A 22971-nucleotide genomic window follows, 5' to 3' on the forward strand; every position below is an offset into this window, starting at 1 on the left:
TGGCAATTTCTTATGTTCTTAGCTTCCATTGCAGCTCACTAAACACACACACAGTTGACTGGCTAGTGAAGACGGACCATCGTCTAACATGAACTCAAGCTCACTGAACCTGAGCATTGGTTGTCTGCTTCTCTATAGGAGCTGACTGACACCACAGCTACAACGCGTAAGTTTGGGGGCAATGGAAAAATTATGAATGAGGAACAGAACCATTTTGGACTCCTGTACTTCAGGTCTATCTCAAGGAATACATCAAACTTACAATTAAAAAAAAAAAAAAAAAAAGCACGGTATACAATACCTGTTTCCTTTCTAACTTTTTCTGTCCTTCCGCTATCTTCCACCTCTCCTCCTCGGAATGTTTCTTGTCTTCTTTAACTCTCTCCTCTCTCTTCTGCCCCTCTTTTATCTCTGCACGTTTCTGCTCATATTCCTGCTGCTTCCGAAGCTCCTGCTCCTTCTTCTGATGCTGCAGACATGCCAAAGGAAATTAGGCTGCTTGCTATGTCGCTTTTCTCTGTGTCACTGGTGCTGCACGGCTTCAAAGGGGCATCTATCGGTCTACAGCAGCTGTACCACATTACAAACATAAGGAACTTACAGAGCCCCTCCCCCGCCAATGGTATTGAAAGGTAAGACCTGTGCCGGGGGGGAGGGGCTCACTGGAAAGGAAAGTGTAATAAACCTCCCCCCCCCCCAGCAGGTTGCCTTCTAACTATTATAAAGGAGAAACCTTCAGTTAGACTTTTAGAGACAGATGTACTAAATGATTTTTATCCATTTTTTGTCTATGGGGAAAAAAAATCTTATATTTTATATAGTAAATAGCAGCATATTTCAAGAAAAAGAGTGTAATTTTTGTTAGAAGCAAGAAACTGAAGAGATGGAACATGTAAAATATTCTCCCAATGTTATTAATGAAGCTGTGGTTATTAAAGAACTGACGGGGCCCTAACACAATCCTGGCAGTTGGTCACAGCCTCCTCTGACTTCTTTCAGGTCCCTCCTCTCTGCCTTATTTAAAAAAAAAAAAAAATTCTTTACCATATGTTAAGAAGGACAGTTAATAAATACAACTTTCCACAACATTAAAAACTCTGAGATGGCTTTAAGGCCTAATGCACATCTTTGCTTTCAACACGCATATCTCATGTTTGAAGCTGGCAACTTAACATAAGAAGATACAATGTGCCAACCTGGGTAAGACCAAGAGCCCACCGAGCCCAGCATCCTGTCTCCGGTGGCCAATCCATGTCACCAGGAAGTACCTGGCAGATCCCTTACCTAATTGCTTATTCCCTGGGATCAGCCGTGGTTTTCCCCAAGCCTACCTGGCTAATAATTGTCTAAGGACTTTTTCCGTCCAGGAACTTGCCTAAATCTTTTTTAAAGCCACCTACGCTGCATGCCTTGACCACATCCTCCGTCAACGGATTTTGCAACTTGGCTGTGTTTGTTTTGAATTGGCTACCAGTTAGTTTCATGGAGCGTCCCCTAGGCCTAGTACTATTCGAAAGAGTAATAGCTGTTTCTTGTTTATCTATTCCAACCCATTCATAATTTTATAAATCTTTGACGTATCCCCTCCCTAGTCATCTCTTCTCCACGCTGTAGAGCTTCTTTCTTCACGAGGGAGCCACTCCATCCCCCTTTTCATTTTTGTCTCCCTTCTCTGTACCTTTTTTAGTTCCACAATATATTTTTTTTGAGATGGGGAGACCAAAACTGTACACAATATTCAAGGTGTGGTTGCATTATGACAGCCTCAGTTTTGCTCTCCCTGACATTCTATTCAATATATTGTCCAGCATGGCTCCAAGATCCTTTTCCTGGATGCTGACTCATAATACAGAGCCCAGCACCGTGTGACAGCGATTTGGATTGTTTTTCCCTATGTGCATCACTTTGCATTTGTCCACATTAAATTTCATCCGCCCCCCCCCCCCCCCCCCCCCCCCCCCCATTTCTCAAGTCTGTCAAGGTCCTTCTGCAGATCCTCCAAATCTGTTTTAACTATTTTTATAAATTCATAAATAAAATAATATTTTTGTGTCATTTGCAAATTTGGTCACTTCATTTGTTCTCTTGTCCAGATCATTAATACAGATGATCTCTGAGGCAGGGCTGACTTTAAGAGGGTGCAGGGCCCTGGAAAGCTGAAATTATAGTACCTGGGATGAGGCTTCTTAGGCAGAGCTGGGCCCCGCCAGCGAGCAGGGCCCAGGGCAGTCACCCCAAGGAAGGCCATAACCTAAGGCAATCCACTGTTTACCTCTTTTCATTGACAGAACTGACCATTTAGTCCTACTCTGTTTCCTCTCTTTTAGCCAGTTATAGTCCACAGTAAGACATTACTTCCCATCCCATGACTTTTTAATTTCCTGAAGAGTCTTTCAAAAAAGACTTTATCAAACATCTTCTAGAAATCCAAATATAGAATATCAACTGGCTCACCTTTGACCCCCTGCTTATTAGAATTCTGATAGATCATCATCCATGCTGACGCTTCCCCCTTAAATTGACTTCATCCGTACGCCTAGTAATTTTGTTCTTAACAATAGCTCCTACCATTTTACCAGGCACTGATGTCAGGCTCACTGGTCTGTAGCCCTTTTTGAAAATTGGTGCTACTTGGCTATTCTCCAGTCTTCAGCTAAACAGAGCTAAACAGGTCTGATTTTCAGCATATCTGCTAGGAATACCCATGTATATTTGCATATATTTAGTCAGAAAGCCTGATTATATTATATATTTTGGTTACTCTGAAAACCAGGGCTATTTGTGCTTCTTGAGAACTGGATTTGTCTATCCCTATCTAAAATAGAGGGAATTTACATATCAAACAGGTCCATTCGGTCAACCTAATTGGTTCATTTATTACTTTCTAGAACATAAATCAGTTCTGTATGGTGAATATGCTGCAGAATTAAAGGTTCAGATTGGGTCCCCCAAATATTTTTTTCCTTTGCTTGCTTCAAAGAACATTGCTGGAAACTGCAGCACCCTGCTCTCCCCAAAACCTGGTGCAAGAGAAATTAGGCCCTCTCTGGCCATTCCTACATCTTCCAGCCGTTTCCTCTGCTCCTTTTGCTGTTCTATGCGTTTCTGGCGCTCTGCCAGCAACTGCTTCTTGTACTTTTCCTGGTCCTTCAGCTGCTGCTGCTGTCGCTGGGGATCAGCCCGGCTCTTGTTCTCCTGCTGCAGCCGGAGAAACTCTCGCCGGAGGGTCGACTCGCCAGGCAGATTCACTATCGAGCTGGAATGACGGAAACAGTGCGCATGGCCAAGAGTCAACGAAACGAAAGCCACCGAAACAGAGCTGACTTCTGAAACACTGCATTTACAAAGTAAAAGGGAATCCCAGAATTTCCTACACACATTACAGAAAGCAGCAAGCACAGCTGGAAGATATTTCTTGGACATAATTATATGTTCTTAGCGTGCACACTGAGCTGCTAGTGGATAGGCCCCTTTACCAATCATCATTGTGTTGGATTTGGCGATGGCTTTGCATTTCAAACTGAGCCGGGCATTTATCTCAGTTTGAAATGGAAGGCCACCGCCAAATCCAAAATGACTAGGATTGGTTAAGGGGCCTATACACTAGCAGCTTAATGTGCATGTTAGTAAATAGCACAAAAAAGGCATGCTACATGCTAATAACTTAGCATGCACGCTATACCGGTTCCTTAACATGTTAGTGGGTAAACGTCAGTGCTGATCTGCTGTCAGGTTATGCCAGATTGTTAACCTAGGCAAACAATGTTATTCTAGGCAGATCACAATTTAAAAGACAGACAGCAGTTGTACCAATAGCAAGAATTGTAACTGGAGTGGAAAGTGGAGGCTGCCACTTGTCATGATCTAATACCTTTATTTATTTATTTCTGGAAAATTAGCCCTGGCATATTTGCATGGAAATTAGGAAACGCTGCATTCAAATTAGGTTTTTGTGGGCAAGTCTGAAAAACTGTGATATGCTGCATTCCGCACACTATCTCACACTTGCCTGTTACGGCTTAAAAGTTAACACCTGCCTCAGACCAGGTGCAACATTTTTTTTGAGCCCATGTTGCATCTGAAAATTCCCTTTACTAACAACCAGCCCAAAGTGAAAGAAGCAGTTAGCATGGGGGAATTTCACTCCCAACCACCCCTGTCAACACAAGCTGAATATTCACATCTTCACGTCCTTCACCCCCATCCCGTCCTCCTGCAGCCCTGATCTCCCCCTCCTCCCCCCAACACGAAAGATCCCCTGATTCCCGTTCAGGACGCCTCTTTTTGGAGACAGGAGAGATAAATTGCATCGTCTGATTCACAGAAGAATGTTCTCATAAGAAAACAGATCCAACCGGAAGAAGGCCATAAGGAAGAATTCCCAGCTTTCTAGAACAAAATGAAATATTTTAGTAATTAAAGCCAACTTGGCAAAACGTTTGACACTTTTTTGGGCCAGGACTGACTGAAATCAATAATACCTCATGGCAGAAAGATCTCTGGATCAGATGAAGGCTCAGAAAGGAGCCAAAAATACAAGCAATGTCATTAAGACGGGATGGTATAATCTCCCACAGACAATGTTGCTTAACAGAGAAGAGAACTGCAATTCTGTGTAGGCAGACTAACAATTACAGTCAGAGAAGAGCTACAAAATGTTTGGTTATAAAATGTCTATTTTTTAAAATAGGGCAACAGAATCTTTGAGGTGGAAAATCTTTTTTAGGTGAATTTGGTTCAAGCTGCAAAGATTAAAAATTTACAGATCACCCAAGACTTGCCCATTTTTAATCTTTCTGTTTCCTGTCTAGCCTGTCCAGTGCTGTAGTTATTCCTCTGGCTGATGAAGCACAGGCGGTGGTTCCCTCCAGAGCCTGATAGATGTGAACCCTTGAACTCGACCAGAGGTGCCACTATTTAGGTCTGTCTGGGACTTCCTCCCACCCAGAAGCCGTAAACACTATTTATTTTACTTATTTACTCAACTTAATATACTGCCTCAATCCAAAAAATCACCAAGTGGTAACCATAAAAACATCTAACACGCACAAATATAAACCAACACTCACCAATATCAAATAATAAAATATAATCAAAATAAATACACAACCCCCAATAATAATAATATAATATACACTACTCAGTTCTAAAATAAATAAAATTGCATCCTTGCTTCATAAATGACCTTTTCATCAGCCCCAGTCCTCACTGGACAAAGCAGCAGGACTTCAGTTCAGGAACGAAAGGCAGGAACCATGTGAGACAGACCAGTCCTTGCTGCTCAAAGGCCATCGATTCTCAAATTTTCATTGTACCAGTTCTGAAAGGGTCCTTTTAATACGCCTCTAACACACTTTCCTGCTCTTAGAGAACACCCCAAAAATGTTATCACTGGAACCCACCTATCAAGTGGTAGCAGCCTTTTAGAAACGTTATTTGCAAATACTAATATTCAAAAAAATTGGTCAGGCAAATCTGGGCTGAATTTCATGGGTATTTTACGGGAACACATTTAATTAATGTTAGGAGGCAAATCTCTCTTCAGCAGCCTTTTACTTTAGCATAGCAGTAAAGATATTTGTTTATTCCTGTTTTATGCACAGACAAAAAGCAAACTATATTACAATAAAACAAGTGTTGAAAGTTTTCTTAATCATCAGAAAAGCCTCTGATCACCAATTTCGCCAGCTCATTCTGTACCTTGGTTCTCCTTCATCTTCATGCAACTCATCTTCCTCTTCTTCACTCCCGCTATAATATTCAGTTTCATCTAAAAGAAAGGAACAGAAGCTGAAAGTAAGGGACAAGTTATGATTGATATTCACTTTAAGAATCTCTCAAAAAAAAATCTGATTGCAGCACAGGGCTACAATTAGCAAGTGTGAAAGGCTAGCCAGAAAAGGCAGGACACAGAGGAACAGGGAGGACAAGACCAAGAGACAAAGCACAGCAAGACTCCAGGACACGGGTAAGACAGACAGACAAAGTGAGAGGACAGGCAGGTCGAACAAAAAAAAGACATTTATTATCTGAGGCCTGTATCCTAATTGCCAGGCAAGTGTTGGTGGGAGTGCTACGGAGGCAGAACTTTCAGATCTCAGGCTGTAGAATATTGTATGTAAGTGGCCCCCAGTGGGCCATGGACATGCCCTCGAGCCCCGGCTTTCCTGTTATGTAGTGTATGAAATGGCGTGGGAGATATTAATGGGGGCTTTAAATGAGTTGCAGCTATTCATTGGTTATCAAGTAGTCATAAGTGAACATCCGCTAGATGATTTTCTTTGGCCAGCAAGAGTCTTTCGGCGAGAAACATGGCTTACATATGTCATGATCATCGTGTTGGATGAGGAATTCCCTGGCTTCTACCTCCATGAGGGCAGTTTTTGAGAGTTCTAGGCAGCCAGCAGATTTACAAGACTCCCAGGCTCTAGGTTGTGGTTCATAGCTTAAGTCTATAAATGACATGTACCGAGAGCAGCAGATCCAAAAGGTCAAGTAAGGTAGTCTGGAGTGGGGGTGACTAGAGGCAACACAATGCTCCTGACAGGAGGGAACCAGTGGTTTATCTGTAACGTGGCCCAGTCAATAGATGGTTGGTGGTGTCTGAGCACAACAGGATTGATTGCCTTGGGTAGCACATAGAACTTGAGGTTTTCTTGATCAGAACCAATCTGCATGGTGATAGGCAAAGTGCCAGTCATGTGACCAGGCAAGGGTTCGCCATAGACAGAAGAAATAACACAAGTTGTTGTCAAGCTGGTAGTAGGGCACTCACACTGGCATAAGAGTGACTCCTGAATAAAATTGATCCTGGCTCCAGAGTCTAGAAAGGCTTCAATTTTAACAAAGTGTTCACTGAAGGTAAGAGGCACCGGTATCACCAGTTGTGGAGAGGAAACTGGATGGTTGAAAATTGTCTTCCCAACTAAGCTTCTGTTCATGAAATTTCCTGGTTTCACAGGACAATGGATAGTGAAATGTTCCTGTGCGGCACGGTAGAGGCAGATGTTATGCAGTCTTCGTCTCTGTTTCTCTGCTTCAGAAAGTCATGTCCTGCCCAACTGCCAGGGTTCTTAAAAGGTGACAACCTTCAAAGGATTTGAGACTAGCAACAGGGGGTTTAGAAGCTTAGGAGCCACATGAATGGATCTATGGGATGTCTTCTCTTGAGCTTGTTCCTGGAATCTTAGTTCAACTCCTATAGCCAAGGCAATAAGTGCTTCTAGGGATGGAAGAAGGTTCCAAGCTGCCAGTTCGACCTTTATTCTTCCAGATAATCCTTGCCAAGAAATGGCAGTTTGGCTGTCTTCACTCCAACCAAGCTCGTAAGCCAAGGTATGAAATTCCACTGCAAACTCGCTGACAGTGAGAGTGCCTTGATGAATGCAAAAAAGTTCTGTGTAGCGGATGAGGCATGTCTGGGTTTGTCAAGGATCAGGTGGAACTGTTGTATGAAGTTATCCAAATTTCTAAGAAACAAGTCATCCCATTCCCACAAGGGAGAAGCCCAGATGAGAATGGGCCTGTGAGAAAGGATGTACATTATCTTGACACGATCAGAAAGAAAACAAGCTAGCTGTAGCTTGAAATGCATTTTGTAAAACACTGAGGAATCCTCTGCATCCCTTAGGATCACCACTATACCTCGGAGGTGGCAGGAGCTGCATCGTAGATTCCACAGACCAAATGGGTGCTGGGGTAGGGTTCACCAGAGCTGGTACTGGGACTGGACCGGGAAGTTGGATTTGAACTGCATCTAATCACTGAGACAAAGTCTGAAGTAAACTGGTTACTTGATCAAGTTGCTACTGGGCCTCTTACATAAACCTGTGCAGGAGACCACTCAAGAAATTGTTCAGTTTTTTGCTCCTGAAATGGGTGGCCAATGTAGCAATTGCCCTTTGTGGAGGAGCATTCACCGAGCTCATGGCTTCAGCAATCTGTAAGGAACAGCGTGAGCATGAGCCCTTTTTGTTGTGGCACAGTTGACGCAACCTTGCAGTAGAGTCCTAAGGTCTGTGTCAACAGCTGGCGAACATGCCATGGAGAGGGCCAGGCTAAGGCAGAGTCCAGGACAGTCTGGGACTCAGGGCAGGGTGCTGACAAGGCATGGTGGAGGTCCAAAACTAGGGTCAGATCCAGGAGGTAATCAAGAAGTAAGTCAAGGTCCAAAGCTGAGGTCAAAGCCAGGGAGACTAGCCAGAAGAAGCATAACACAGAAAAATAGGGAGGACAAGACCAAGAGACAAAGCATGGCAAGACTCCAAGACACGGGCAAGATAGACAGACAAAGTGAGAGGACAGACAAAAAGACAAGCAGAATGGGGCAAGGCTTGGGGCAAGACTGGATGAAGGCAAGGCTAGATGAAGTCAAGGCTGGAAAAAAGGCTGGACGAGGCAAGGCTGAAAGAAGGTAAGGTTGAAACACAGGCTGGCTGAGGCAAGGGGCCTGTTTGCTGAGGTGCCAGTCAGTAGCATGGCTGGAGTTTAAATACTCAGCCGTGTGACATCATCTGCTGAGGATTCCCACCGCAGGGCCTACTAAAGAGGGTACGCACCGCAAATGTGCGCCAAGGGGAGGGAGGGAAGCCCCTGAAGAGGATTCCACGTGGCAGGTCTGGGTGTCAACAGCGTCAGGTGAGTAAAGCCGCTTGTAGGTTGTCCCACAAGCAGCAATGTAATATGCAGCACTCAGTAGAAGGAATACCGAATGAGCTGTGGGTCATTCCCTCTTGGTGAAAAAGCAATGGAACAGCCAACAGAGAGCTGCACCATAAAGGCATGCGCAGTGAGAGCGTGAAGAAGCCAAGCCGATGTTTTTGCTCTGTTTGTCGTGGCTGTAGTAGTGGAGCTGGAGTGAGGGATGAGCGAAACCTCTAAGTCCAAGACTGGACCTGAAGCCTTCATATTGGAAACATTCTTTCTCTCCTGGTCTCTACCTGTGGGAGGTCTGGGGTTACCCATCGGGAGGCTGGGGCAAAGCAGGGGAGACGAATGGGAAAAAAATGACCTACGCGCTAAAAAAAAAAAAAAAAAAAAAGAGCAATGATAACAAAATGTCCCCTGTTAGCCATTCACTTTAAACATCAAACTAAGGGGTCATTTTCAAACTGTCAGTCCTGGGACAAAATCCATGGTACTTTTACATGCAAATTTTGAAACCGGCTTTCAACGGGAAAGTAGGTGTGTACTTTTGCTTACAAATTTGCTGCAGTTATAAAGCACCCGCAGACGCTTGCAGCTGCCTTTGGTGGGGGTCTGCTTCTCACAGAAATTAGCATGCATAAATTGGAAACTACAATCTCTGCGTATCCTCCTCCTCTCACCCCCTACACGTGCCCTGGGGGGACACCTCCTCTCAATGAGGCTAAAAGTGCGCGCGATTTTCAGATGATCGACCGGCACAGGCGAATCGCTTTTTTTCTGCCTGAATGGGTGCGAAAATCATTTTGCTTACTTAACTCTCCTTCCTCCCAGTACTTGCTCTGAGATTGTTAGCTGTAGCCCTGTTAACGAAATCTCTAAATGCTTCATTATGAAGAAAAATGGTCTTTTCACGTGTTTACTGTATGCAGATTGTACCACATCCCCAGATGAGCCATGAATGTAAATATGAAGTTTTCTTCCCCTGCTCCCCCCAGAAAACTCAACCCCTTCTGGCATATTTGTAATGATTATAATTAGTCTCTTCTCAAGTCAGACATGTATAAGCCCTAAAATGCAACTTCATACTCCAGTCTGCTTCTGTTCTGAAATCTTTCAACACAGAAATTATACCTTTCAACTGTAATCTTGTCTCAGATAAGAAATGTGTACCACAAAATATGGTCAACTGCAAAAAACTGTTCACTCAGAGAAAGCTTTAAGGGCCCTGATTTGAAAATATTTTCTTCCATTCTATACTTACTTGTATATCCAGGCAACATCATCTATACCTCTTTCTGCTCTGACCTGGTGAACGGAGCAGAGCTCTTGAAAGCTAATTACTTATATATTAAGTTAAAAAAAAAGTATCACCTACGACTTGTTTCTTGACGTTTCCAAGTGGAATAACACAGCAGCAACGCTGCTTGCTTGGATCTAAGGCAAAAAGGCTTTTCAAAATGACACTCAGAATGCTTCCCCAAGACAAAGTGGGCCAAGCTTTTCATTGTTTGTCTTGTCCTCCTCGCTGATTTTGCTTTTCTAGATCAATTGAGAAATGCTTCAACTGGGGTTTCACTATGAACCTTCATTTACAGCTACCTCCCCAAGTTTCCCCATCTTTCACTCCTCTCCCCCTCCCCAGGTCTGTCACTGTAGCAACCGTCCTCTTGCACGGGCAACTTTCTGTCCGCCTGTAGACGTTCTTGAGCGATGCCTGGAACAACTTTCTTCATGGAGGACCAAGATTTAGTTTGAATTTGCTCACAATGACTACTTTAGCTATGGTTTCACAGCAGACAAAATAACATCATTAAAATATCTATTTCTTCCTACATGGACAGGAAAAAAATCTGATACAACAAGCTAACTCAGCCACAATGCATAAACAAAGAGAGGCAACTGCTCTCTGGTCCAAAAATATTCTCTTTATTTATTTATTCATTCATTCATTTTACAGTTTTGTAGCCCGCTAATCCACAGACCTTAGCGGGTAACAAGAATTACACACATAATGAAAACACAGTAAATTACAAACAGTACAAAAACTAATGCAATGCCTAGACTAAACAAACAAAAATTAAATTAAACAAATAGATTAAAATCTTAAACACAACAGCAAAAAATTGCTAGTCATCAATTCTAGGTAAGAAAGCTTTGAAGAAAAGATACATTTTTAATATCTTTCTAAAATGTAATAGGTCATATTCCATTTTTTATGGTTTTGGGAGCCTATTCCAAAGGGTGTAGCCTGCGATGCTGGAAATACGGCAATGTGACTCAGCTAAGCGAATGGATTTATGTGGAGGGATCACCGACAATCTATGACCTGTCGAGCACAAATCGCGAGGAGGACAACAGAACACTGGCTGTGGAAAAGAAGAGGGAACAAGGCCCTTAGTGGCTTTAAAAATTAGAGAAAGTACGGTATTTTAAACTGGCTCTGTGGAGTGCGGCCAAAAGTGGGGAGATATGTGCATGTAACAAAGTGCCAGAGACCAGGCGGGCTGCTGAATTTTGGATAAGTTGCAGCACATGAATTGTATTTTTTTTCAGGCCTAGACAGAGAGCATTACAGTAATCTAATGAGTTCATGATCACTGTTTAAATTACCAGCTTAAAATGTGAGAGATTGCAGTGCATTAGAAATTCACAGAACACTTGATATGGGCAAATAACTGCTGGATTATACAGTTCTCTGACCCTCAAATCAATACATATTTAGGCTATACATTTTCTATCAGGGTCTGTACAATTTTTAACCAGAGATGTTGTAATCTCTCTCCTGATGGCGCTTCTATGTTCCATAATTCTGGTTTGCATTGGTCACAGTGACCACAAGGGCGAGATCCTCTTTGTGGTGGCATTGTTTATGTTACAAATGGATGAATGTGATCTCAAAACCAAAAAGGTTTCTCTAAAGTTTTTTTCAGACTACAGCAATAAAAATATTGATTGCGAAATCTATGTTATTTGCGTTCTGTGATAAAAGCACCAGGATCATTGTGAACCTAAAATACAGAAAAGAAAATTATTCCTTACCTGCTAATTTTAGTTCCTGTAGTACCAAGGATCAGTCCAGACAGTGGGTTATGTCCCCCTTCCTTATAAGGCAGTGCACCCTCTGCTAATCCTCAGTATGTAGTATATCAAAGCAAAGAGGAAAACCAGGATGGATCAAGCAATATAGAACTCAGTAACTAAGAACAGCGTGCACTGGGCACAAACTGTGTCAAACAACAAACTTGCAGAACAAACCATTAACCAGCCAAAGGAAAAGGCGCTGAAGAACAATTTGAGCAGAAAGGCAATCCCAACCCAACCAACACTCAGGGAGGGCGTCTGGACTGATCCTTGGTACTACAGGAACGAAAATTAGCAGGTAAGGAATAATTTTCTTTTCCCTGTACGTACCAGGATCAGTCCAGACAAAGCTTCCCTGCTTAGGGTGGGCCCTGGATAGCCCTGCTCGAATGACCCGAGAGACAAAGGAGCCAAAGGTAGACGACTGTATGTGCAGATGATCGTGGCGAGCAAAGATATGTAACGATTTCCAAGTTGCCGCACGACATATCTCCTGGGACGAGACCGATTGTCTCTCCGCCTAGGAAGCAGCTTGAGCTTGAAGAGAATGGGCCTTGACACTCGCTGGAGGCTGGCAACCCACCCCAATGTACGCCGCAGAGATCGCCTCTTTGAGCCAGCGAGCAATGGTAGTTTTCGTAGCCTTGGACCCCTTCTTCGGACCATGCCAGAGATCAAAAAGATGGTCTGACAAGCGAAATTCATTAGTGACCTCCAGATAGCGAATGAGGATACGCTTGACATCTAGTTTGCGGAGATCCTCCGAATCGTCAGCTGAGAAGGATGGAAGCTCTACTGTCCTATTCAAGTGGAAACCACCTTGGGCAGGAAAAGGGCACAGTTCGCAAGGAAACTCCCGAATCCATGAAACAGAGTGGACCAAGACTCTCTCCCTCCTGAAAGCAGTGGCTACCACCACCATCACCTTCATGAAGGTCCGAAGGGCGGTCACTAGTCCAAAGGGCAGAACCTGGAACTGCTGTCCCAGAATCTTGAACTGCAGAAAACGCTGATGTGCCTGGAGGATGGGAATGTGTAGATAAGCCTCCGTCAGATCCAAGGAGGCCAAAAATTCTCTGGTATGCACCGCCGCTATCACTGAGCGCAAGGTTTCCATCCGGAAGTGGGGAATCTTGAGGGCCCTGTTGACCATCTTGAGATCCAAGATCGGGTGGAAGGAACCTTCCTTCTTGGGGACTACGAAGTAGACCGAATAATGTCCCCATCCTACTTCCAGGGGGTGCACTGGACGAATCGCTCCGAGAGTCAGAAGCCTGTCGAGTGTCTGCCGTACTACGAGTTGTTTCTGTACTGGGCCACATGGGGAGAAGAGGAACCTGTCTCTTTTTGTTCTCTGGCATGGTCCAAAGAAGGGGTCCAAGGCCACGAAAACTACCATTGCTCGCTGGCTCAAACAGGCGATCTCTGCGACGTACATTGGGGCGGTTTGCCAGCCTCCGGTGGGTGTCAAGGCCCATTCTCTTCGAGCTCAAGCTGCTTCCTGGGCGGAGAATATTTCTGGAACCATAGAACTGCAAGCAACTTTCTTTTTTCTTTATTTTCCTAGAACAGAATATTAAAGCAGTAGGTACTCATTATCCAATTTATTTGTACAAAATAGATATTCAGTTTAATATTACTAGCAATTATGAGTCCATATTCAGAAGCATTTAGCCAGATAACTCAGATGTTATCCAGCTGAATGAATATTTGGGCACTTACCTGGCTAAATTCTAGCTGGATAGGTTAGGGACATTCCGGGGGTGTAACTGGGAGGAACTTAGTTAACTGGATAAGTTATTTGGCTAGCTCCAATATTCAGTTAGCCAGATAACCAATCCGGCTAATTCTGGTCAGCCCGAACACCTGCCTTAAAGTTAGCTGGATAAACGATAAATAAATAAATACCAGGAAGCTTTCACACTTGGATGAACAAATTATTTATGATTTTATTGTCTTATTCTGAACTGTTTCACATTGTGTTGTTGATATTGATAGCTATTTTATTGTTCATTTTAAGTATTATTTGTTTTATTGTAATCCTCGTAGAACAGGAGTGCTCATAATCAGGGGAACAAAAATTAATGTAAATAAATAAATAAATAAATATTTTTTAATATATAAGGTTAAGTTAGGCAGATTTTATCCAGCTAACTAGCCAAGCCACACAGCAGCAGAATATGGACCTCTATATCTTTTTTAGTTCAATGTATTGCACCATACAGGTACTTCACATGATTTATTGATATGGGCATTGTTGTTGTTGATCCCATTGGACACAGTTGCTGAACTTTATTATTGATTAGTAAAAGTCCAGTTCACATGCAGGTTTGACCTAGTTCTGCCAGGGCTTCTAATTTACTATAAGGCTACGGCAGCTGGCCCAGAAATTCCCTCACAATAGAAAGCTGAGCTGCTTACCTGTAACAGGTGTTCTCCAAGAACAGCAGGATGTCAGTCCACATACATGAGTGGCATCATTGGATGCAGCCCAGCCCGGAACTTTGATCTCAAAGATTCTAGAGCTTTCAACATGCCCTACTGAGCATGTGCAGCTGTAGTCATCACCCTACCCCTTAGGCAGAGTCCCTCAGTCCATGATATAGCTAATACATGGAGAAGCCAACTCCCAGGTGAGGTGGGTGGGTTTCATGAGGACTGACATCCTGTTGTCCTCAGAGAACACCTGTTACAGGTACGCAACTTTGCTTTTTCTGAGGACAAGCAGGATGGCAGCCCTCATACATGAGTGATTCCCAAGCTATAGGCTGCCCACATAGGACAAAGCAAGAAACCCCACCGTTCTGAAAGCACCACCTCTCTCCCATTTGCCTATGAGGTAGCCAACCCAAAAATGGGACAAGATAGGGAAAGAGTTGGGTTCTACAAAAGAAAAGCAAAGAACAGACTGAGGCAAAATACCCTGATGTGTAGCAGAGGTGTCTAAGGCAGGGGTGTGATGTGAAGTCCAGCAAGAGGCATACTTTGCCTCTCGGGACAATTACAGTCAGGGTTTTGGATCAGCGAACCCTGACAAGCAAAGCAGATCTAGATCCTCCTGGATTCAGGAAAAGGCCTAGAGAATCAACCAAGAGAAGAATTATTGGATGAAGACCATACAGTTTCCTTCGGTGTCACAAGACAACTGAAAAACCAACTGCGGCCAGAAAGCCCTCCAGAAAGAAACTGCAGGCCACTAGCATCTGAAGGACAGAAGGTATTTGTGAAAGCGTGCCTAATGATTGGCTGATAGGCACCATGGGTAGAAAAACCCAAGCAACACTTGGAAGAAGAAGCGGCAACAGTGGCAAGGCCTGTGGCAGACCCTACATGCCAAAGTACCAGGCAGATCTGACCACCCAGGATAGACGTCAAGAGTGTCAGGGGATGAAAGGTAATCCCTGAAATCAGATTGTTAGCTCAAAAACCCTCAAGTAGGGAGTTAAGTTAGGCCTGAAACACCTCTAGACTGTATTTAAGAACCCAACCAAACATCTCACTGCTGATTCCAGTAGAGAGTTACCCTCCTCCCCTGATGTAGACCTCTCAGAATGATAGGAACAGCTGAAACTGAGAGCAAAATCCACCAAGAGACAGAAAGCAGGGATCCTGTAAGTACAAACCCCTGTAGAAACAGGACTTCTTTACCAACCCGGCAACCTGAAGGGTACCAGGGCAGGGTCAGTCTGATCTCGGAACAGACTGCCCAACAACCTGGCCTAGCTATCAATATCCAAGGCCATGATTACATATATTTTCCCCAAGGAATCATGCAGTCCAGTAAGTGGAACAATGGTTGCACGAACTAGAACCTCCCTGCCTACAGATAGGGTTAAAGCTAACGGGGAAGTATAGCTCACAAGCTACCACAACAAAAGTGTAGCACCTCTGTTGCGGGATCTCTCATCCCCTAACTCACACAGTCATGGCAAGAGGTTGAAAGGTATACCTGCCAACTGGGATGCAAATGGACCAGAACCCTCCTTATTGAGGTAGGGTCCCACATGCGAGAATGACTGGCAAGTGCATTCTTCTGCGAAAACTGCACATTGGGCTCAGCAGGTATCAAAAACGTCTCTCCTGTGCAGGAGAAAACCCTAATCTGTGACAGGGTGCTTCCCAGAAGGGGAAACCCTGGGTATGATGGGGAGACTGAATCCAGAATAACTCTCTCATGAAATAGACCCGTTGCACCTTAGGATGACCTAGGAAAGAGCTCTAATACCTGACTTGCTCTCAGATCCTGCGGGGAACAGAGAGCGAGCACCAGTCAGAGGTAATGAAATCCCTTTTTCAGGAAATGGAGAATGAGGGCCACCTTTTAGGAGTGGACAACATAGCATCCAAGGGGAACCCATAAAGGTAATCTCTGGAAACCCAGTCAAGTCACCCCTTTCCAAAGGGACAGGAGAGCAATGGGAATCATGGCCTCCCGATCCCAAAAAACCTTCCTACTCTCCAGGGCAGAGTGGGTTACTGTCGCTGAGGTTCATAAGTGACCAAATCGGCAGCAGGCAGCCATCCCGTCAAATGGGGAAGGCCATCAGTGTAATCCATGGAGCAGCAAGAACGGTCCAATGATTTCTGCGGCTGCTGCTGTCCCCCCCAAAGCCCGCAGGTCCTGGCCTGTAAGGAGGTGCACCGAGCTTGAGGATGGCAGCTCACATATGCACCCCATCGTCGAGCTTGTGGGTAGAATATCAGGGCACAACAGGAACCGATGTTAAGGCTGGCAGTTCTACACTGCCAAAAAGCAATCCAAGAGTGTGTGTGTCCCATTGCACCCTATGGTGCAAAACAACCAAGGAAGCTGATACCTTGACACGACGATGGTGGTCCTGCTTTCTCTGGCATGGCAAGCCAGGAACACAAAGGCAAGGTATGGGTCAAAGCACGAACAGGAACTGCACACAGAAGCAACATGCACTGTGAACAAGCACCAGGGGACCTGTTGTTGAAGCAGTGTCCTGGAAGCCCTATATATAGGGAAAAGACTGTTGAGGTCATCAGGGGGTGGTTATGGGTGATTCCGGCCCTTTAAATCTTGTGATGTTGGCTCACACGCTCCTAGGAGCCTGAGCCAGGACAGCAATGTCAGCGGCATTCTGTTGCATGTGAGCAGTGCAGCCACGACCAGCCATAGAGAGAGGACCCAGCTGATGCTGACAGTGAGTGCGGTGGATCATGGGGGCCTTCCAGCGAGCCACCCATACTAACGCCACCACCTCTCTAATTTCTCCCTATACTGAAGCCCTCTGCAGCCTCCTCTCTCTTCCCCTACAACAAACCACCTACTGTTTCTTTTCCTCCACCTCAAGCCCATCATTAATGCCTTATTTTACCCCCACCCCCAAGACTTCTACTCCCTCCTCTCTCTCTCTCCTCCTCCAACTAAAGACAAGAATGAGAGAGTGAAGGGGAAGCATGAGGAAGAGAAGGGGAGAGCGGAAGGGAAATAAAAGAAATAGATTGGAGAATGGAGGCAGGTGGCAGGAAATGAGGCAGCATTTTAGAAGGGGGAGAGACAAGCTGGATTAGAGAGAAGTATGGTAAGAGAGAGAATGTGGAGAGAAAAGAAGAAATAGGAAAAAGAAAAAAAAGGGATGAAAAAAGGAATATCAGAAAAGATGGAGAAAAGAACCAGGAGGAAGAATGGAAAGAAATATTAAGAAGTGAGCAAAGGAAGTTATTCAGACACAAAGAGTAAAGATGGGGAAATAATTTTATTTCTTATTAAAAAAATTAAAACCAGAATTTAATAAAAACTGATTATGCCATACAATCAAGCAGAATGCTCCCCTCTCCCTCTAGGCTGACGCAGTCTATAGGGGCTTTGGGTTCTGATGGCTACTGAGACAGAAGTGAATCAGAGCCCAGACTGGGTTTGACGTTTTCTAAATGGACCCATAGTTGCTAACTTTTCACAATGATTGGAGGCAGGGCGGTTCTGGGGGAGGCAAACAGGGATGACCTCTGTGGGCTCCAGACTTCGGACGGCCTGCCCCACTAAGATAGCCCCATCCCCAACACTATAATTTCAGCATTTCAGAGCCCCGCTGTGATTGATTTGACTGGGCCTTGTGCCCTCCTGAGATCAGCCCTGACTGGGTACGCTCAACAACACAAATTACCCCTTCCTGGACACAGTGAAGGATTTTACTCAGCACTGGGGGCGATAAAGCAGCCACAAAATTCAGCTTGTGTGGCTTATCTTTCACCAAAATTGCTACACTCATGTAACTCTCATTCTCAAGTTACTATAATGGCTCAGTTCAAGTTCCTCTTACTCACCTACGAGAGCTTTCCCTCTGCAGCTCCTACTACCTCTCCTCTCTTGTCTCTTCCTAAACCCCTCCTCATGAACTCCGTTCATCAGGCAGGTCCCTACTATCTCTACCCTTCTCCTCTACCGCCAACTCCCGACTCGGTGCTTTCCACCTGGCTGCACCATATGCTTGCAACAGACTTCCTGAGCTGGTACGTCATGCTCCCTCTCTTACCTTATTCAAATCCAACCTCTTTTTGAGGCTTCTTTTAAACCCTAACCCCCTGATTATCCCACTCACAGCCACATTCATTTTAACCATTTACTTAATAAGTGAAATTCCCAATTTTGCCCTATATGTTTGTCTTGATTAGACTGTAAGCTCTATGGAGCAGGGACTGTCTCTTATGTGTTTTGTGCAAGGCTGCATATGCTGAGTAGCTCTGTAGAGGTGATAAATAGTAGAAGTAGTAAAACTACACCTACAGAGCTGATACTAATGAGTGCATCTTACATTTCTGTGCCAGGTCAAGGGCATGAACTCAGATCTAATCAGAGCCATGCACTCACTGCTGACACAGAGAGTGTGAAACATAAGTGATTAAAATATTTAAGCCACTTTGCACAATGGAATGTCACACGTTTAATGATCCCTCCTGGTAAAGTAAGACAGCCTATGACACTAATAAAAGGAGGTACCTGTAGTAAAGCAGGGACAGGACCAGAACTCCTTTTATAAAGGGGATTTCCTAGCCCGTTATTTGACTTCTTTAATGAAAATCACGGAAGATTTACTTTGGATTGTTACAAGGAAGCCTTGTTACAAAGCGATGCATCATAAAGAGAGACCAGTGTTATTTGCCCCATGAAAAAAAAAAAAAAAGACGGGCACAACCGTACCTTTCTCTCCCTTTTTCTTCCTCGTTCGGTCCAGGTGGTCTTTGAGCATGATCCGCACCTGCCGCTCACTTTGCAAATCTCGGATGAACGAATGCTTCAGCAGAGTTTCGGTGGGAGGGCGGTGGGTATAATTCTTAACCAAGCAGCTTTCAACAAAATTAAGGAACTTTTTCGACCTGCAAAAGCATGAAAACCGACGAATGGCGAGTCAGTGAGAAGATTCCACGTGGGTAAACACAAAGTCTCAGCCTTCGTTCTACCATGCACTGCACATCTCCTGCTAACTTTCAGGGAAAACGCCATCAATGTTTACCATTTCCTGGACTTCAGCTTGGGGGGTGGGTTTCGTGGTATGAGAAAGAGCGCCCTCATTGGATGCATGTCGCACAAGGCTGAAAAATGCAAGCAAATGGGCACATTATGCAAGAGAAGGACAGTAACGTTGTATGTTTTACTCGAGACAAGCTGTAAACAATCTGCACACAGGTTTGACAGCTGCAAGCAACTGCATTACTTCAACTGAACTCTCACAATGCTTTCTTGCATGAGTAGGGATCTTATGCTCAGAGCTTAATTACACTCCTCCGACACTAAAGAACGTGCAGGTCACAGTGCCCGGGGTGCCATTTTCAATATGAAGCTTCTGCTGGCAGATAGCAAACCCGCTCTCTCCTGCCCATGAAGCCTTCTAAGGGACATTAGGGAAAGGATGAATGAATAGGGACTGGGGGTGGGCAGGAGGTTAAGGTTTGGACCACTACAGCATCACCAATGGTTTTTTGTGGTACAGGAGTGGGGTGCATTGGGATAGGACTCCTGAAGTCACCTTACATTCACTAACACACCCCACTTCATGGCATAAAGTTAATTACACCTCTGAAGGTGTAGTGAATTTTCCAGGTTTTGTTTAGGGTGCATTAACCCTTGCAGGTGTTAACACTGGATAACACATCCAGCATAATATCTAATGAGGGCATTAGCGGTTTTCATTTATATGTGAGTTAGCAATGGAAACTCTAGTGGTATTGCTAATGCATATGCAAATTACACATGGGAAACAGGGTCGTAGCAGCCATGCCATAGTACACAGTGCTGCACATGCACCACTAAAGTTACAAATTGGGGATCCATGCTGTCAAGCCCCTCCAATAGTCCCTGCTTCCCATATTCCCCTGCTCTCCCCCTCAGTGCCAGTCTTCCCTTGATCTTCCTCAGCCCCAACCGGCCCCTCTAAACCTTAAACACAAGAGGTACCTTCCTCTTGCAGCCCTGCAGTGAAACATCCCTATTTGTACTGCGGGGCTCTGTATCTATGGAGCATTGCATAGTTCAAACATCTGCTATGCAACCCCCTGCAGTTCTAATAGTAGATGTTTGAAGCATGCAGGGCTCCGTAGATACAGAACTCTGTGGTTCAAACAGAGGATGTTTCACTGCAGGCTGCACGGGGAAGAGGAGTCAATGTTTAAGCTGCAGCCCAATCAACTCAGAGGTCCTGGCTGAGGCAAAGGATGAGATTGGACAGTGCAGGGGAAGAGCAGGGGAGGGGAAGGGTTGAAGAGCAGGAGAGAAATGGCACTGAGGGGAGAGGGGAAAATGGGAGGTAGAGGCTGTTAGGGGGAAAACCAGAAAGAATGGGAAGCAGGGACTGTGCGTAGTGCAGGGGAAGAATTAATCTGGGGACTCAATGAGAGCAGGTATTGGGGTGAAGAGCAGGGGAAGAATGGGGACTCAGGGAGAGCAGAGACAGGTATTGGGGGCAGGAGACAGAACTGGAACTCTGGCATAGAGTTGGGGGGGGCAGGGCAGGGGCTTGTGAGGGACCTGAGCTAGGACGAGGGGGGAGAGTAGAGACTTGGCAATTGGATGGGTAATAGTGTGTGTGTGTGTGTGTGTGGGGGGGGGGGTTGATTGGTAGAGGGGAGAGTATGTGTGAGGGTGTGAGATGGGGTAAAAGAAGGGGGCTTAAGAGTGGGGAGGGATTGAGAGGGGGTGTGAATGGCTTGGAGGACTAGATAGAGGGTGAAAGGTAGTGGAAAATGAATGGACTGCTGTGGAGTGGTGTGAGAGGAAAGGGATGGGTCTGTGAAGGGGTGAGAGGGTGGGAATAGGACTGGGAAAGTGGAGAAAGAGGGGTCATCTGAGACTGGGTAGGGGGAAAGAGAGAAGAATGGGTTGGAGGCCAGGGAGGGAATGAGTGACAGGGAGAGGATGAGAGGCACAAGAAGGTAGATGAGGATAGGGAGAGTACAGAGGGTGGTGGAAATGGGGAATTAGGGAATGGGTGAAAGACAGAGGGGTAATAGGATGCTGGAAAACAAATAAGAGGGGGCTGGAAGGAAGTGAGAGTGGGAGATGGAAAGCTGATAGGTAAGAGGTGACGAGGAAGACAGAGCTGGTTGGTTAGAGAGGAGGAAAAGAGGGGTGAAATTTAACTATGAGTGGATAGAAAGGCAAAGAAGTGAGAAAAAGAGAAAAAGATGAAAGGGAAGGATCAAAGTCTGAGATGGACTTAGAGAAGGAAAGGAAGAAGACAGGAGTAAAATGCAAAGTGGAATGGAGAAGACCAGGACCAACCTAATTATTAAAAAAAATTGCACACACTAAAGGTAGAAAATATTTAATTTTCAGAGAGTGGAATATGTCCACTCTCTGAACCAATGTTAGGAAGTATTTCTTCATGGAGAGGGTGGTGGATGCCTGGAACGCCCTTCCGGAGGAAGTGGTGAAGACCAAAACTGTAAAGGATTTCAAAGGGGCATGGAATAAACACTGTGGATCCATAAAGTCTAGAGGATGTGAATGAAGAGAAGAGGCATGGGGGTGGCTTGTGGGAATGACAGCTACTACCTGGAGATTAATTCCCTTATTCAATAAACATACACAAGGTTAACGCGACTCCAACATTGCTCTATGCTTCAATAGCAAGAGGAAATGTGGAAAAAAGGATTTGCATTCGCAAAAAAGCGGGGGAGTAGCTGCATTCACAAAAAAGTGGGGGAGTAGCTTGTTTGTTGCAGCGGTTACTACCCCAAACTAAATAAGCCTGATACTTCACTTTCAATGCGTATCCAGCATAGCTCTCTGCTTAAACGGCAGGGGGGAAAGACTGATACTTCACTTTCAATGCATATCCAGCATAGCTCTCTGCATAAATAGCAGGGGGGAATGAAGAAAAGAGGATTTATATTCAGACAAAAACCAACAAGGATTGAATTACATAGTCTGGGTAAACAAGCATGGGTGTAGCTTGCTTGTTACGGCAGTTACTATCCCAAATCAATTAAGCCTGATACTTCACTTGGAATACATATCCAGCACAGCTCACTGCTTCAACGGCAAGGGGGAATGAAGAAAAGATGATTTATATTCAAACAACCAACAAGAACTGAATTGCACAGGCTGGGTAAATAAATAAGCGTGGGAGTAGCTTGCTTATTGCGGAAGTTACTACCCTTAACCAATTAAGCCTGATACTTCATTTAGATGCAGCTCCAGCACTGCTCTCTACATCAATGGCAGGGGTGGAAGGTAAATAGAACCAAAAAGTTACTAATAAAGGCCAAGAGTATCAGATAAGTATGAGAAAAAAATAAGTGTGAAAGCTTGCTGGGCAGACTGGATGGGCTGTTTGGGTTTCTTCTGCCGTCATTTCTATGTATCTATGTCAGCTTATATCTTTGCATTTTGCTCAGTTCAAGAGGCAATGCATTTCTGTTTCTTTTTCTCAAGTGTTGTGCTGCATGCAGCATCAGGCTAGTTTGAATTTTCATTTCAGCTTTTGTCGTCATTTTTCTGATTTTAATTTGTGGTCCCTTATTTTGTATTAATTGAGGGTCGGTATATGTTTGGTATGTATGCCTGAGGTGAGGGATACTGCTAGCTTGTAGTATCTCTCTTGTTCTGTTTTTCTAATAGGGGTTGTATTGGTGTTCTAGGGCCTACGGTAATATTTGCAGTGTTGCCCTTTCCCAGCTACAGTTGCTGCTGCTTGATTCCAGGGAGTTAGTTAAGTTATGAAAAGGCAGGTTTGCTACATAGGTTCTGAGTGTCTTTTTGCAGGGTTTTGTGCTACACTT

The 22971-nt window shown here is 44.6% G+C and overlaps 1 protein-coding gene across 4 annotated transcripts in view; it reads right to left on the reverse strand.

Annotated features, from left to right (window-relative positions):
* NRK (Nik related kinase) overlaps positions 1-22971 on the reverse strand; it is a 254536-nt gene that overhangs the window by 112853 nt on the left and 118712 nt on the right. For all 4 annotated transcript variants that reach the window (XM_029607581.1, XM_029607578.1, XM_029607580.1 and 1 more), the window contains 5 exons: positions 19206-19284; positions 18893-19068; positions 5701-5770; positions 3061-3256; positions 302-469 (listed from right to left, as the gene is read on the reverse strand). In XM_029607581.1, the coding sequence (XP_029463441.1) occupies positions 302-469; positions 3061-3256; positions 5701-5770; positions 18893-19068; positions 19206-19284 (689 nt within the window). The remainder of the gene's footprint in view (positions 1-301; positions 470-3060; positions 3257-5700; positions 5771-18892; positions 19069-19205; positions 19285-22971) is intronic.

The sequence above is a fragment of the Rhinatrema bivittatum genome, chromosome 6, assembly GCF_901001135.1.
Source record: "Rhinatrema bivittatum chromosome 6, aRhiBiv1.1, whole genome shotgun sequence".
Classification (NCBI taxonomy): domain Eukaryota; kingdom Metazoa; phylum Chordata; class Amphibia; order Gymnophiona; family Rhinatrematidae; genus Rhinatrema; species Rhinatrema bivittatum.